This window comes from Cnephaeus nilssonii (genome assembly GCF_951640355.1).
Source record: "Cnephaeus nilssonii genome assembly, chromosome: 12".
Classification (NCBI taxonomy): Eukaryota; Metazoa; Chordata; class Mammalia; order Chiroptera; family Vespertilionidae; genus Cnephaeus; species Cnephaeus nilssonii.
The window spans coordinates 43,317,814-43,335,977 of NC_137083.1; the positions used below are offsets into that span (position 1 = coordinate 43,317,814).

The 18,164-nt window shown below is 40.8% G+C and overlaps 1 protein-coding gene across 2 annotated transcripts in view; it reads right to left on the minus strand.

The window, feature by feature from the left end:
* The window catches only part of AMPH (amphiphysin), a gene marked incomplete at its 3' end in the record, with an annotated part of 148,399 nt that overhangs the window by 57,720 nt on the left and 72,515 nt on the right, over positions 1–18,164 (minus strand). For both annotated transcript variants that reach the window (XM_079785357.1, XM_079785356.1), the window contains exons 3-5: positions 10,530–10,584; positions 1,819–1,913; positions 473–568 (exon numbers count right to left, since the gene is read on the minus strand). In XM_079785357.1, the coding sequence (XP_079641483.1) occupies positions 473–568; positions 1,819–1,913; positions 10,530–10,584 (246 nt within the window). The remainder of the gene's footprint in view (positions 1–472; positions 569–1,818; positions 1,914–10,529; positions 10,585–18,164) is intronic.

Genomic DNA, 18,164 nt, shown 5'->3' on the forward strand with positions numbered 1-18,164 from the left:
GTTAGGGGCAACAGTGACAACTAGGCAGGTAGGCAGGCGAGCGGTTAGGAGCCAGCAGTCCTGGATTGTGAGAGGCAATCGAACATCCCCCAAGGGGTCCCAGATTGGAGAGGGTGCAGGCCGGGCTGAGGGACTCCCCCTCTACCTCATGCACGAATTTTGTGCACCGGGCCTCTAGTGGTATATAATAAAACATTTCAAAATAAAAAAGGTTAAAATTTGGTGGGAATCTATGATTTCTGACTTGATACCTATAGGATTAAAAAGATTTATATAGAGAAAAGCTGAAGCCGTTAACAAAAGGGGGAAATGTGAATTTTGTAACTACATTTTATTTCAAACTGATAGGACAGAATAAAAATCTCAATAAGTAAATGAAAAATTACCAACTGTCTTTGATTCCTCCTGCCCATGTTTCAATAAGCACATGGGACCATTTGCTTCTTTGCTTTATAGACACAGAGTAAAATACCTTTATGTCAGGAAATTGGCCCAGATAGGTATCCAGTGTCAGCAGGGACCCATCCACTAGTTTTTGATGGAAGTCTTCCCATAGCACATCACATTTCTGAAAGAAAAAGAGAAAAAAGAGATAAGTGAATACCTTTCACTAGACTTCCAAAAAATTATGAAACTAAAAAATTAGATAAGTAATACATCCCCAGATAGTAGATGCTAGTAAGAATGTGGATTGTTTAATAATACAATAAAATTTCTAGGTTGTTTGGCTACCAGTTCTAAATGACAATATAGGTTATTTAAAGGTTTAGCTCATTAACAAATGTATTTCTGATGCTGAATTATAAAGAATGTAATAAAGAATGCTCAGTGGTTGAGCATTGACCTATGAACCAGTCAGGGCACATGCCCAGGTTGCAGGCTCGATCCCCAGCATGGGGTGTGCAGGAGGCAGCCAATCAATGATTCTCTCTCATCATTGATGCTTCTATCTCTCCCTCTCTCTCCCTTTCTCTCTAAAATCAATAAAAATATATATTTTTAAAAAGAATGCAGATCCCCACATTCTTCCCAGGCGACCTTCGGGACTGTGAAGAATTTCACATAGACCTTTCAAAGCCTTCCAGGAAATTAGAAACCACTTCAAACAAACAATAAACCATTGCTGAAGCTTCCACAGAGAGAAAAGAAAATTTACAGTCATAATGGAAAAGCACCTTCCAATTATGATAAAGACACAATGAATATTCGGTGTTATTATTATTCCTACTACTATTCCTATGTATAGGCATTGGGTTAAATCAGTGATTTTCAACCTATTTCATCTTTTGGCACACATAAATTACTAAAATCCTATGGCACACCAAAAATATATGTTTTTTGTTGATATGACAAAAAATAGGTATAATTTTGATTTATTCACATAGGGTGGCTATTATTGTGTTGGCTGTTGTTGATTTTTTAACAAAGTCTAAGGAAAAAAAGGTCAGTGCCTCTGACTAAATAGTCAGGTACTGCATGTTTTCAAAATTCTTGCAGCACACCAATTGAGGTACACCAATTGAAAATCACTGGGTTAAATATGTATGCATGTACATACATGTCACCATCTAATTCTCACAATAGCTTTGTGAGGAAAGTCTTATTGTTGCCATTACTACACAAAATACCGAAGCCCAGAGATGTTACATAACTGTGTATGTACATGGTGTCTGTGAATGTACATGGTGTCTGTCCCCTCATGATTAAGGCTGAGCAGTGGTAAGAGGGGGTCGGGGAATAGGCTGAGTGAGCAGCACTCGGTGGGAGCCTCTCAGAAGCCCCCCGAGGCCTCCTGTGTGGGGCCATCCTGGCTCTTACCTCGCCAACCATCTTCACATCTTCCCGCCCATACCAATCAGGCTCATAGACTTCATGCAGCGACTCGGTGAGCTTCATCGAGGCTTCTTGCATGCCTGGTGTTGGGGAAAAACAACTCCTGTTAGATAGGTGAGGAGTTTCTTCCTCCTTCCAAGTGAGAGAAAAATCTTTATTAATCATTTAAAGCAAAAATTGTGAAGGCACAACTGCTAATTGCGTCTGTAATTATATCTTTGCTTGAGGGTCTATAATACTTATCTGACTACAGTGTGCATTTTCTGTTATTACCATGATAATGATATATATCGCATCTTGACAATATCAACCAGGTGTCCTATTCTGAAAACAACAATAATCCTATATAATAAAGAGGTAATATGCAAATTGACCATCACTTAAATACACAAGATGGCTGCCCCCATGTAGTCAACGATGGCCACCATAAGATGGCCAGCAGGGGAGGGCAGTTGTAGGTGATCAGGCCTGCAGGGAAGGGCAGTTGGGGACAACCAGGCCTGAAGGGGAGGGCATTTAGGGGTGACCAGGCCAGCAGAGGAGGGCAATTGGGGGCAACCAGGCCTACAGGGGAGGACAGTTGGGGGGGGGTAGACCAGGCCGGTAGGGGAGGGCAGTTGAGAGGGACAAGACCTGCAGGGGAGGGCAGTTGGGGGCAATCGGGCAGGCAGGGGAGCAGTTAGGCGTTGATCAGGCTGGCAGGGGAGTGGTTAGAGGGTGATCAGGCTGGCAGGTAGAAGCGGTTAGGGGCAATCAGGCAGCCAGGCAGGCGAGCAGTTGGGAGCCAGCAGTCCTGGATCGGGCCTAAACGGGCAGTCGGACATCCCTCAAGAGGTCCCAGATTGGAGAGGGTGCAGGCTGGGCTGAGGGACACCCCCCCTTCAGTGCACAAATTTCATGCACTGGGCCTCTAATAATAATATGTCCTGTTTATGTGTGCTATCACTTGCTAAAGAGTATGGAACCATAAATGAATAGGACACCTAGAATACTTGTCCATAAAACTACAGAGTCCTAAAAATAAAATTAATTTAAATGACTTTAAATACAAGAAATAAAGCCTTTTTTAGAAGCAGGTGGAAGCAAAATCAACAGGCTTTTAAGACATAACAGTTGAAACTGGTTTAAGTAGCCTAACAATTTTCAAAGGGGGGAAAAAGGGTTTTCTTTTTCCAATATTATTAAAAATCTACACATACTGTTTTATTATTTTTTTGTCATTTTATTCTTTATTAAGTACACTACCCAAACCAAGGCTACCACCAGCCCATGTGGCATTTTATACAAATTTGAAGAAGCTACCCCTTCCTCAAGTTAACACAAAAGTTATATTACTTATTTCTCAATAATAACAAATACTAGGGAAAAAAGTGATTGTATATAAATTATACAAATGAATGATTTATTAAAAATAATGGAAAATTCAAATGTTTAATTATAATATTAGGAACTTAAGTCACTTGGATCTAATAATTTGTTGTAAGATAGATACACATCTTTTCTTGTAGAAATGATTATTTTGATAGTTTTAAGGCTTACTTTTTGTTTTTAATAGCTCATAGGTTGCAGAAAGGATCACCAGATTGGTCATCTTTCTTATGGTATTGTGGATTTTGCATTGGTTTTAACACTAAATTAATTTTGAGAGGCCACATTCTTCATTGATCATGGTATTGGTCAGATTAATTGTACCTTGAAAGTTTCAAAATTGTTTGAAAATGGATCTGGTAAATTATTGTCATAAAAATATTGCAAAATTTTGGTGAGAGAATACTAGATTGTACAAAGACAACTTTAGGTTTTAGTTCTTTATACATTGATGAATGAGGCATAACACTCTTCAATTTCAATTGTACTTTTTTTTCCAGTGTAAAATTTTTATATGTAGAATTAGGCAGCTGGACTCAGTTTAGAAGGTGCCGATGTTGTTGGCAACATCCAAAGCATGTTTTAAATCGGAACTCTCAGAAAGCTTAGCATTCTTAACTCTATGGGTCAGAATCCTCAGTAGAAAGACATTTGGCTATTAATAATAGGAAAGATATAAAGTTTCCAGGTGCAACATGGCGATATAAATGATCACCAAACCTTTTCTACCCCTCCTTCAAAACCTGGAGGGGAAGTGTGGGTTGCCATGGAGACAGCTCTGGCTGAGAACAAACAAGGGACAATCTTTGGCTGCGGACTTGGAGGAGTGCTTCTCCAGCACCCGCTGGAAGGTGTGACCTGGCTGAGCTGGTTTCTGGGCCTTTGTCACTAGGGGCTATGAAAAGGGGCTGGATAGAGGGAGAGCGGAGGACGCGCGAGTGCTGTCATTGGAAGCAAAAACACATCTCATAACTTAATGCCAGTGAATCAAAGATAGAAAAACTTTTGTCAAACTGAAAGCTGCAGCCATCTAGACTCAGCCGCATGCTGGTTGGATTTCAGGGAGTCCATTCTGGGTTCAACTGCGAGAGGAAAAACAAAACAAGAAGATGTCTGAAACGACAGAAGTATGTCCTTGGCAGGATGTATAAAAGTCAACATGTGATTTGGTAGTTGATAGTGCTTTTTCACTCTCTAGGCGCAGAACGCCCCCACTTTCCTCCCCCTGAAAAGAAGGAGATTCCTATTGGGTCTTTGCACATTACTGGCTGGAATGTGATCCAGGGCCATGCCCCTCTCCATGAAGCACATCACTGAGCATGTAAAAGGAGCCCTTTACAACAGGCGGAAACACCTTGACACAAGATGAAGCCCAGGCAGGCAAGGGGGGGAAACAGTGATGACTCCAGTTCCTGGGGACTCTGAGGAAGTGAGAGTCTCCTAGGTGTGCAGAAAGCCAAAAGTCATGCAAACAGCTGCATCGGCCGGTCCCCCAGCACGTGAGGATGCCCTCCCTTGTACGTGTGGTCATTGTGAGGTGGCAGCAACATGATCTCCAGTTTCCGCACTCGCCCCTCCCTAAGTACAAGCGACTATGCTAACAATGTACCCCTGCAATTCATACCACCTCAGTCGCTGGATGACCCCCTTCCAAATTTCGATGCTGAAAGTCTTCTGGAGTTTTTTCCTTATAAATAGCTGTTCAGATAGGTTATTAATGCCTTAACAGGAAGGAAAAGAAATAATGGTATCACAGGACAAATAACCTTTGTGGTAAAAATAAAACTGTGAATGTAAGCTTAAAATAAAATTCACGTGACCTTACTCATTGAGGTTAAAAGCAAAATGTTGCAGTAAGTGTGTCTAGCAGCCGAAAGTAACTACTAATTGCTGCGTGGCTCAGTAGTGACAGACAATTTGGAAAGAATCTGTTTTGACATAGAAACTGTTTCTAGAACACTCTAGACAAAGTACTGGATGGACGTGCAAGTGAACAAGACACACGCCTTGCTCTTAAGGAGCAGAGAGACTGACAGGGAGATTTCAGGGACTCAATTTACTCTGCTGACAGATGTAAAAGGAAAAAAGCTAAAACCTGTTTCCTTTAATGCAATTTGGCAACATTAAAGCAGAATAGATGCTACGTGACATTTAATATCTAATAGCTAACATTTTCTTAAAAGATTTGTGATTTTCATAGAAGAATTCTGTTTTACTATTAGATAGGGACCACTTCCCTCTCTTCAGAATTTCGGACTTTCTCCAAGGCATATGTTGTAACAACCTCTATTTACATTTGCTACCAAATCTGTGAGTCTCCCTTTATCATCAAAGATATGTTGCATAGATTACACTGCTACATGAGTCCTCTTTGCTTTAGCTGCCTGAGGGCATATGTTTTAGTTAAAAACAAAATCAGTTAAAATGTATATTACAATAACCAAAAGCAGCTATAAACCACCAACAGAATAGCTGAAATATTGCAAGTTTTACCCATTGTTTAGAAGAGAGTTAAGAAGACAGGGGTTGCCTCAGGTAAAAGGAAGTCTTTAGCGTGTCAAGGGGGGAGAGCAAGTGGAGGAAAAGTACCCAGATTGTATGCAGCTCAAGAACAGCCAACCCTACTGTTGAGGTCATGCTGGGGTCATGCTGACACATAGGCACATAAATTCATTACACCACGTGGGTCACACTCTCCTTAGAGAAAGATGCTATGTGTTCATTATCCCTGTGTCTGGCCTCCTCCCCCACCCACATGCCGGTGACTCCTCACTCCAGATCTCTGCTGGGCATGTCCACTTGGAGGTCCTACCAGTACCTCTAACTTTCCTGTCAAAACCTGCTCCTCCTCCTCTTCCCCATCCTCATGAATGTCGCCCAGTGGTCCCAGTTAGGGAACTGGAAGTCCTCTTCCATGCATCCTCCTACACTGAATTTGTCAGCAAGACAAGCCAATTCTGCCTGATTCTCAGATGAAGTCCCTTCCTTCCAGGCCCACTGCCACAGCCTCAAAAGGCACCCATCATCCATTACTTAGATGAGGCAAAATAATCCATGCAAACGGTTGAGCAAGTACCTAACACACTGCAAACAGCCAAATGCCAACCTTCCTAAAAACTACTTTTGGAGGCAGTATGGCATAGTAATTAAGATTATTTGCAATCAATCGGCCTTTATTAAAATCTTGGTTCCATCATACACCACCTGTGTGATCTTAGGCAAATTACCTAGCTACCCCAAATCTCGTTTTCCAAAATGCACATTACTAAGCAATAATAGGACTTGCCATAGGTTGCAGTGAGAATCACATGACATTAAGCAGTTAAAGCTTACGTTAGTGCCTCGCACATAAGAGCTCAATAAATGTTGGCTATTATTCTTATTGTGCTAGACTTCTAAGTCTCCTTGGAGTTTCATTTCCTCTAGCCTGACTTCCAAACAACCACAATAATTATTTTTCTGAAATGCTAACCTGATCATGTCACTCATTCCCTTGCCTGTAATAATGTAATGACACTCTCTCCCACTGGCAGAATAAACTCCCAGTATAATGTAATACATTAGCACCTCTTTGTACATATGCTGCCTACCTTTCCACGTCTCATGCAGCTGTTTCCTGCTTGCCCCTCACTAATCTCCTTGTTCCCTCAAGAGCCCATGCCCCCTCCTGCTTCCTGAGCTTTTGTACATGATGCTCCTTCCAATAGCAACCTCTTTCTTTGGTATAGCTTATAACCTGATGACCAGGTATGTTCTCTTTCTTGGTCCATTCAAATGTAAGTTCCTAGAAAAGACAATTCCAGGCCTGGCATCCTGTCCCTTACGTACCAGAGTAGGGCTCTGCCCTCTGCTGTGATGGCACATATGTGGACAGAGCTGACTCCATTTTGAAAAACTGAGTCCATCTTGAATCTAATACACCAGCTTAATTTTTGAGTGACTGAGCCCTAACTTTTGACCCCTGAGTGGACTCTGGAATGTGTACAGTGGTTTAGGGCTAGTCACAGAATTCCCATTACTCCTTCCTCTGGGGCAAGGAGCGTCGATGTTATCTACCTCGTTAGTTCACCCTAACCCCACACACTCCTTTCCTAATACCTAGCCCCATCTCAAGGCAGAATAAAAGAGGAGGGTGGTCTAGAAGATGAAAGGGGCAGAGATGGGAATGTCCTGCCACCACCCAGGACCCATTTCGGTACATAAGTTCCCTGTCAAACTCTCTAAGTCGACAAGCTGGACTTGTCTGCCTGGTTCTTGGGTCTCTTGGCTCCTTCAAGCATCTGGGTGCCACTTGGCATACGCAGCCTTTTCACAGAACGGCACACAATGCATACTTCTGTTAAAATGCACATTACGATGCACATCTGCCTTTCTGTTTATTCAACTTTCTCCCCATCTCTACTGCAAGCTCCCCAACAGCAGGCTGTGTCTTGTTCATCTCTCATCTCCATCCTCTCGAACAGTGTCAGGCCCATAAATGAGGCTCAATGTGATGGCTGCTGCTAAAATGAATGAGAGCATAAGATCTACCTTAAAAAGCCCTAGAATGCCACCCAAGATTAGTGATGATGAGTAGAGCTTAACCTAATTTCACAGAATCCCAGGGGTAGAGATTTGGGGGCTTCTAAGAGCAAGTGGAGGACTTTACAGATGAGGAAACCAAGGCAGCAGAGAGGCTCAGTGATTTTCCCACGATTGTTCCTGGGACTGGACCCGGGGCCCATCAGTCTCTCTAATCCTGCCTGCAGTATTAGGTGGCTAGAGTTCTTTCTGTGAAAACAGAAAAACTGGCCATGAAAGCACTTTGAAAATGCAAACTGTGATCTACTTATCATATAACCCTCATCTTTTAGTGTGTTCCCAAAACCACAAAATGTGCTCCAAGAAATTCTAACTCTGTAAGATTTTGAAAAGAAAAAAGTATCCCACAGTCAAATAACTGGGAAATGCTGCTTACTCCATTAGGCCCTCGGGCAATTACACTGATATATTAAGGGTTCTGATAAACTCTGAGGAACCTGTTTAAAAATTCATTTCAGCCAATCTTGGTCAAAGTAATGTACCTGAATCTCTTTTGTGGAGTACCACTTGTTAACATCATCCAGTCAGTGAAAGGTGATGGGGGAAAACAGAGGTCCTTTCTCCCTCTTCTAGAGACATGGCCATTAGCAGTGGAGTGAAAGGTGGCTTTGATGATCCCCAGTGTCTCTCTGAGCTAACCCTTCACTAAGGGATTTTCCTTCTAGACCACGTTAAGGAAAAGAATTATGCCAGTCTTCTTAAACAGCATTCTCCACAAAGTGGTAAACTAGACCAAAATATATAAATTTTGAGGAAGAGATCCAATTCACTCAATCAGCAAATGTTTCCACCTTTTACAAAACCAGCTAACAGAAAAAATTCTGTGTTTGAAATATTATCTAACCTAATCCTAAATCAACAATTACAGAAATACATACAGTGCCTTCTATTTTCTGACTGGACTATTCTAATAATAATAGTTGAGGTAATTATTTAGTGCAGTTAATCATGAAGTTTGTAAGTTTTTGGAAGTAAAATTCTCTGAGTTTTACTTCTTTGCAAATGTAAACCAAGGCTAATGTCAGCCTTGGCTGGGTGGCGCAGTTGGTTGAAGCATCATGCCATGCACTAAAGGGTTGCAGGTTCAATTCCCTGTCAAGTGCATTACCTGGCTTGCAGGTTTGATACCCAGTGTGTTCGAGAGGCAACCAATCAATATGTCTCTCCCAAGTCGATGTTGATGTCTCTCTCTCTCTCTCTCTCTCTCTCTCTCTCTCTCTCTCTCTCCCACCGTCCCTCTCTCTGTCCCCTCTCCATCCTTCCCTTCCACTCTCTCTAAAAATCAATGGAAAAAATATCCTTGGATGAGGATTAATTAAAAAAAAAAGACTTTTGCCAAACTGCTCTCCTGAAAGGGGTCTGCTCCCTACAGCTTTGCTGATGTTAGGTATTATGTTTTCATTTTCATTTACGGTCTTTAAACATGAAATCACCTTCCTTTTGGTTTTATTTACACATCTATAATTCTGTCAAACAACTCATCTTCATTTAGTTTACTTTCTGAGCTCTTTATATTTTGGTTCATTTTCATTAAATGTGTTGCCTAAATAATTTTTTAAACATACATATGTCAGTTTTATATACTTATGAGGTTAAATCTCTCAATCTTTCCCTTTATGTTTTTTGTCTTTGGGTTACCATGGTAAAGACCTTGTCACCCAAGACTAGAGACTAAGTCTATTTTATTTTATTTTATCTTATTATTTTAGTATACCTCTTTGTACATATATTTAAATTTTAACTATATTTGGAGTTAAGAAGAAGGGAGTAGAGTATGAGGATGGGAATCTCACTTTTTTCTGAGTGTTTAGCCAGTTTATCCAAGACCCCTTGTGAGACAATCCATTCTCTCCTCACTCATCTCAAAATCTGCCTTGTGATCTGTCACACCCGTGGGTACACTAGGATCTGACCCCGTGCCGGGAGCTGGATGACACATGGCAGGAAGCAATGGAACCCTCATCCCTAATGCTCTCTCCTCTCTCCACCACTGGCCTCATTTCTTTGCCTCCTGTGGCTGCAGCAGAAACCAATGCCTGCGTCTCTCTGTCCCCACACAGTGGCAGGGGCACAGGTATGGCTGGTCTCCACTAATCACAGACAGTCCAGGGCTGTGACTCCTGATAATTCTCCACACCTGTCTCTGCCATGATTCTTGCCCCTTTCAACTAGAGCAGCAGTCACCAACCGATGGTGCGTGGACCACTGGTGGTCCGTGAGGTCTGAAAGGCTGGCAACCGCAGAACTAGAGGGCTGAAGTGTGACTCTGTGAGTGTTCTCCTGGGACATGCTCTCCCTCAGGGTATAAACCAGCTGCAGCTTTTCTTAAACAAGCTCTCGAGCTTGCTCTCACAACTCTTCCTAGAAATCTCTTGCATGTGGGAGGCACTTATTCCTAGTTTCCAGCTTCAGGGCAGACATATAGAGTGTTCCCAAATATGTACACACACACTTTGAATAATTATAAAGGCAGTGTTTATTAAAATGCATTTCCTTTTCAGAATTGAGCTATCAGCTGTGAAAGTGTGTATACATTTTTGGGGACACCCTGTTTTGTTTTTTTTCTTTGTACATGCTGATGATCACTCCAATGGGAATCTGGGAGTGGGTGGATTGGAACACCTGTGATCAAGTGCCATCTTGCCAGAAAGCCAAATGGTGTTGTAATTAACACTCAATCTTGTCACTCATGAATTCCAAGAACAACCTGTGCTTGTGGCATTCCGTAAACAATGCACACACGTTACCTTTGATAGCTGCTAAATATCCTCGGAGTTCTCGCTGAAGTCTGGTGCCCTCTGCCTGAAAAACACACAAACAGAGAGATGCTGAGCACTCTGTCTATATTTTGCATTGGGACATGTACAAAGCAGTAAGTGTCGGAATTATTATTGCCAGGGGCTCATTCTTGAATGAACATAAGTATGTGGAGCCCGGCTGGTGTGGCTCAGGGGTTGAACGTCCACGCAGGAACCAAGAGGTCTCTGGTTCCATTCCAGGTCAGGGCCCATGCCTGAGTTGCAAGCTCAAACCCCAGCAGGGGGCATGCAGGAGGCAGCCAATGGATAATGTTTCTCTCTCATGGATGTTTCTATCTCTCTACCCCTCTCCCTTCCTGTCTCTCTCTAAAACTCAATAAAACCATATTAAAAATATGTGGACACATATTAAACAAGATGCCTATAAGTCTAGATATTTAAAGATATTTTATTCAGTTTTAAAGAAAAAAACAAGGCAAGCACAATTTTTCTAAGAATGGAAACTGTGGCCCACCGTAAGGTTCTTACATATTCAAGAGCTAACAAGTCTCTAAATTTTGACACATGGTTATAAGGGTTGGAAATTGATCACCACTGTCCAATATGGTAGCCACTAGCCACATGTGGCTGTTCAGTGCTTGCAACATGACTGGTCTGAATGGAGATGCATTATAAGTGTAAAATTCACATCTGATTTTAGGGACTTTATAAAAAAAAGTCATTAATATGTTTTATATTAATTGTATGTTAAAACAATATTTTGGATACAACGAGTTAAACAATTGGGTTATTAAAATTAATTTCACCTGCTTCTTTTCACTTTTTTAAATGTGGACACTAGAAAAATTTAAATTACATATGTGGTTTGCGTTATATTTCTTTTGGACATAATCAGAAGAGAGAAATTGGTAAAATATAAATTTTGACATATGAATCTTAGCTTTGTTTTGGATTACCCTCAGAAACTCTGAGATTCTGAGATTAGGATTAGATTGCAAGTAGCTGAATATGGAGTTAACCCAGGAAATGCCAACAGGGGCATGGAGAAGTGAAGCAGGGGAGGGAAGAGAGCCATCACAGGTGCATTATCAAGCAAGTTACCCCGGTGGCCTTAGTCCCACTGGGGAATTCTGGAAGACAGTGTCAAACCCTATAGATATCTTCAATGAGGGGCAAAGAAGCTTGGGCATTTACATCAACTCCTGACAGTCATTGGCTGAGAACTGCTCCTGGGACATAATTTTCCCAATATGTCCACACAAGGGCAGAGAGGTCTCCAGTCACCAGAAAAAATCCTCAGGCAAAGAGTTTCCCTTGCTGGCAGTTGCAACTAAATCTAGTGGCTCAGAAAAGGTAGGTGCTAGGGGCATAAGGCTGACATCCACAGTGTGTGCTTTCACTACACCTGAAAATATAAACGTATTTGTACTTTAATTGCATAATTATTTAACAAAATTGCAGAGAGCTAGCATACTGAATGACTCCACCTTGATAATTAATAATATAGCATCTATATTATAACTCAAACTTGATAGTTAATAATATAGTTAATAACATAACAACTATAATAGTCATAAATAAATAAACCATTATTTGTTAGTATTTACCAAAAAGCAGGGAGGGATGAAGGGGAAAATACCTACTTCCTTCAGTGAATTATAATCTAGTAGGGGAACTAAAATGTCTAAATAGAAAACTGCAAAGTAGATTACATTTAGCTCTGCAACAGCCATGCAAAATGTTTAGAGGACAAAGCAAAGACAAAATATCCATCAAATTTAAAGACAGACAGTGATTAATACAAAGGAACTGTGAAAGGAAGTGTTTAAGACAGGGTTGGGGAATGTCCATGGGCCACTAAGGCCCACAAAATCACTTGATCTGGCTCTGCCAAGGCATTAGAGATTAGTTCATTAAAGGTTTGACCAAATATAGCAGGCTAATTTTTAAGTTGGTAATTCTGTATGATCTGCAAATGATGTTATAAATATCCAAATGGTCCTTGACAGAATAAAGGTTCCCCATGCCTGGTTTAAGACTATGCTGGTCCCCCAAAGGGATTCTATATGAGCATATTTTCCTAGTACAGTACAGATATAGTGACATTTTTATGAAATATATGTAAAGCTCAGGTGAGGTTTTCTTTTTCTGCATTAAGCTCAAGCTATTTCTGTCAGCTCTGTAAATCCAGGTACTACCAGATAAAAGCTTAGGGTTAATTCATTTGCTAGCACATAATGAACTTCAACCAGAATGGTTCTATTCAGGATGCCAAAGCAGTAATCATCAAAGTTCTAAACAACTGACTCCCTTTATCATCTCTCAACATGGTTTAAAATAAAAACTCTAGATTTCCCTTGTCTTGCTGAGCCATTTAGAAATGTAGTGTGAAGGCAAACTGCCATGAGCTAGATGATGATGATGATGATGATGATGATGATGATGATGATGATAATAATAATAATAAAAACCCAGGTTGGATTTCCAAAACATCAAAGTGCTGTGGGAAACTGTAGGGAAAGGATGAGGAGAATAAAGAGAAAATGCTAATGATAAACACCTGTAAAGATAGAGAATGAAAGAGTCTGAAACATCACTACAAAAAGTTAGAATTTGGGGAAGAAAGAAACAGGCCTTTCTGCTACTTAATATCTATGATGTGACAGGCACTGTGCTAGATTCTAAATACACAAAATTTTGAAAAGTGATGGCTCTGGGATATTTTATTCTTGTCACATCTACACTGCATCTTTCTTCCAGATCTGTTTTGGGGGAGGATTCTACATTCTTCCCCATTAATATTAAGCGTGGCTGTGGGACTTGATATGTGAGGGGAAGTGGCATGGCGTGTGGCTTCTGAGCATCATAGTCTTAACCACCTCTTTCCCTCACCGTGAGCCCTGGGCTATTCCAGAGAGGGGTTACTTCTCCATCATGGGTCATAGAGCAAAGGGAACATGAGGTGCATCTACCATTCACATTTTCATAAGTGAGAAATAAACATCTGTTGTTGAAAGCCACGGAGGTATTGCTACTACAGCATAACCTACCCAAATGACCTGATACAATGATTCACCATCAACAGTGGAATCGCTGAAAGATGGAGAAGGCTGAAATCTAACAGAAAAAAAAAGCCAATGGAATGAGTGAGCACTAAAGGTATTTACAAAAACATTTCAGAAAGGAAATCAAATTGGAAAGATCAAAGATAAAGTGGATGGTTTAGCGAATTGAAGCTGTAGTGCTGGTCAAGTGATGGAAAGAAGAAGAATGGTTCTGAGAGAGGACAGCAAGACCCAGAACCATTTGTCACAACAGATGGCAAATAATTTAGAGAGGCTAATATCTGTAATTAGATATGTGATTTACCTGGACAGATCCAGACCAACTGGAAGCCTAAAGCCCTAAAAGGTACCATTGGGATTTAAATAGGGTTGGGATCCCCTAAGGCCACATTCCTCTAAGTGGTTAAGTGTAGACATTGGGGGTACTAAAGGGCTTGCCTAGGGCACATGCAGCCACAAAATAAACCTACAGCATCTCTATGGAACAACAATTTATTGAGGGTGAAGGGGAGCAAATGGGGAGAAACCATTATTTTATAACCTCTGTGCCAACTGTTGTGATGTAGAAAGAAAAACAGCACAGAGATGAAAAACAGAACTTCCCAGACATCTCCTGCTTTCTGCTGTCTGCTGTAGGGCTTCTGCTCTACCACTGCCCATGGGCCTCCCCTGAAAAATTTGAGAGGCGCTGAGCTAAGACAGGGCTCGCTTCTCACCCAAAAGGATGCCTTTCCCTCAGAAAGTAATACAAAGCCAACTGTGGTATGGCTATACGTCACCACAATTGTCCAGAATATCTGGAAATAGCAAAGGAGTAGTGGAGAAGGGTATTCTTCTCCTAACTATTTAAGGAATAAAGCCTGTCAAATTAAGCCATTGGTTTTTCTTTCAGAACAAGAAAGAGAATGATTCATCCAGCCCAAGGAAACAATAATCATTTTTAAGTGAAATAAGAATCCCAAGAAGAGATTTTTTTTTAGCTATAAGAGTGGAAGAAAGTTCAAATTACACAATAATGTCTTAAACAGATGAGTGCAATTTAAGTAGATAAACTTAAGTTCATTTAAATAACTTTCTTCCTGCCCTGGTCTGGTGGTTCTGGTGGTTAGACCGTCTAACCAACAGAACCACCAGGCCAGGGCAGGAAGAAAGTTAGAGCATCCCTGTACACCAAAAAAAAAAAGGTTGTTGGTTGGATTCCAGATCATGGCACATACCTAGGTTTGGGGTTTGATCCCCAGTTGGGGTGTGTACGGGGGGCAACCAATCAATGTCTCTATCACATTGATGTTTCTCTCTCTCTCTCTCTCTCTCTCTCTCTCTCTCTCTCTGTCTCTCCCCCTCACTCCCTCCCTTTCTCCACAATCAATAAAAACATATCCTTAGGTGAGGAGTAAAATAACTTTCTTTTTTTTCTAATTATTAAAATTCATAATTTTCCCTGAGTATGAAGGTTCATAAACCATTTGGTAATAACCATATTAAATTTCATTTATATTTCACCTGAATCAAAAAGGTAAAAGACTCTCGAGAGAAATTTTCACCCTGAACAGTTGTCAGCAAACTCATTAGTCAACAGAGCCAAATATCAACAGTACAACGATTGAAATTTCTTTTGAGAGCCAAATTTTTTAAACTTAAATTTCTTCTAACGCCACTTCTTCAAAATAGACTCGCCCAGGCCATGGTATTTTGTGGAAGAGCCACACTCAAGGGGCCAAAGAGCCGCATGTGGCTCGCGAGCCGCAGTTTGCCGACCATGGACCTAGAATATGCCACAGAGTAGTTCTGCACAAAACCTATTGCACAATAAGTTTTCTTAACACCATTATTCCATGTGAATTATAAGACGTTTTACGTTTGAAATAAATTCTTATAGCACTGCTATTTCACGGAAATTTGTTCCAAATTCCTCTGAAAATTACCACTTTCGTAATGCAGCCTTGAATATTGCACACTCCCGCGCACAGACTCAAAATTTCACATCCTTGAGACTATATGCATGTTTTCTCTCTTCTTACCTCTACAAGGTAAGATAAAATTATTATTCTGACTCATGGTCACACTATTCTCAGGGCTTAGAGCAACATAACAGCTAATGAGTGTAATATAATTTAGTTGTCTGATTCCCAACTCATACTCCTCTTTGACAAGATCCAAGAAGATTCACCACCTACAGAATTCCTTGCCCTGGCATAGAGTTTAATAATGTTACTCTGGTGTTAGAGGTTCTTCGTTTATTTCTTCTCAACTGAATCATTTATCAATGTCAGGAGCTACTACTTCTCCAGCCCAGATGGTCCCCAGGCCCCTTTCTTCCCACACAGCCCAAGGGAGTAGGCCTGCTTTCCTTTCCTTATTAAAACTACTCCCACCTACTCCCTCCCTTGGGTGTCACATTCTTGCAGAGCTCGTGAGAAGGAAGCAGTCTCCCTAGTTCCCTGCTTCCCAGCTATCCTGGAGAACAAGCCAGAGTAGTTTTGGGTTTCATCATGGAGATATCAAAAAGTAACAGGCATGCAAAAAAGCATACATGGTTTTAAAACTTATGAAGGTCCGAGAAGCACTGCCTCCAGTCAAAAAATCCCTTTATTCCTTTGCTGAGTGGCATCTCGAAGCTGTTGTTTTCTTCTTGTACTCCTGAGGACTGCTCATGATATCCCCACCAAGGAGTAAGGTGAAATTTAAAATCTAACTAAATAGTCAGAGAAAGAATGCAGAAGGTACATCATCATGGGAGGATTCAGATATCTTTGTTACTGAACACAAACAAATCACATTATATACCTAATTAAATGTTTCCAGATTCTTTTGCAGCAGGTTGGTTTTTCAGGAGCACCAATTCCTTAATTATTGATGATGATAAAGATGATGAAGATGATGATGATAAGTGTATGTATCGTGGGGCAAAGGTGGGGGGTGGGGTGGGGGTGGGGCAAAGGGGTTCAGTTCCCAGACTTGCTGGGCTCAGGACATCTCTCATTTGTTGGTTTCCAAACTTGCTGGGCTCCAAGCAGCTCCCTTGAGAACCCTGGACAGCGCCCAGACTTGTCTGTGATTCGACCTCTAAAGATTTAATCTATGTTGTGTCAAAGGACCGGCTATACAGTAAATGCAACCTCATCAAGGTTTCCTATTGCATTCTGGTAAGAGCATAGAAGAGTAGAAGCATTACAGACAGATTTTCCTCCAAGGTGAGCCAGTGCGCTGGTAAGAAGAGCTACCACAGATTGTGACACACAGAAGAGCTATGGTAAACCTTTATTTTAGCATTGGGTGTACACACAGGGCTGCATTAACCTGCAATAAACTATGTGTGAGAATTAATGAATCAAGTTGTTTATTATTTAGATACACTAAATTCTGATGCGTTAAAAAATGCCAGTGCTAATAAATACTTTATGCCTAGGACTTTAGGGACTAACAAAGAAGGTATACTCTTGTTAGATCAGTCACTTCTGCCCAGAAGAAAGAAGCCATTGTTGAGGCATTAATTTGACTGAATTGTAGACACCATCCATAAAATGAATGAATACTTTCTAAGACACTAAACTCAGGGCAGCAACCACTACCAATTCAGGGGCCCCACGCTCACATACTACCACACTCATGACACTGCAGCCCTGTCTTGCAAAATCAAATCCAATGGATTTTATTCATAAGGTTATACAGAGCTAGAAAATCACTTTAAGGCATTAACCCTTTGGACTCGCTTGCTTTTTTTCTCGATTCCTGCTACCGATGCTAACCGTGTCGAGTCACACTCGACATCCGAGTGCAAAAGGTTAAGTATTTAATGCTCATTAAATAGGCAATAGGTTGTTGAATTGACATGTTAAAATATAGTAAATGTAATGATTTATATTTATAGATCATTTTTGTTATAAAAAGAAAAATATAGACAGGAGAAAAAAACAACATATACAATACAGACTACTTTTTTCATTAACTTGCCCCTGTAACTCAGAAACCAACTGTGAGCTGACGTTTGGAAAGGGCTCAAGGAGAAAGCCAACAGTACTAACAGATATATGAGACTTGATCTGAGGAGCTATAACTTCACAAAGTGGTGATTTCACAGAGAAAAGTCCAGTCATCTCATCTGTGATCCTGAGCCGACAGAAGGTCTCACAGTTCCATTATTATTTTTGCCCAATACTGACATTTTTCTCTTGAAAAGGCTAAGTAACATGTTAAATTAAAATTGGCTCAACTTCTCAGAGTTCAGACAGGTCAACTCAATCTTGAAAGCCATGCTACTGCTTTCTTATATTTGAAGCTCAGAAGAAAATTAAATTGTCAAGGAGATGAGACTTAATGAAGCAATAATCAGCACCTTGATTAGCAGATGACTAATGATATGTAATATCAGAATCCACTTATGATCAAAGCCAACGCTAGTCTGCTGAACACTGCAGGCATTCTTGGTTTACCAGGAAATTGAGCTCTCCCTATCACAGGTTCAGGTGCATGAAACTGGAAGACAAGAGTTTTTCAAAGGTAACAGCAGCAGGGTCTCTAAAATTTCCATTTTTTGTTTTCTTGCTTTGAGCTCTTT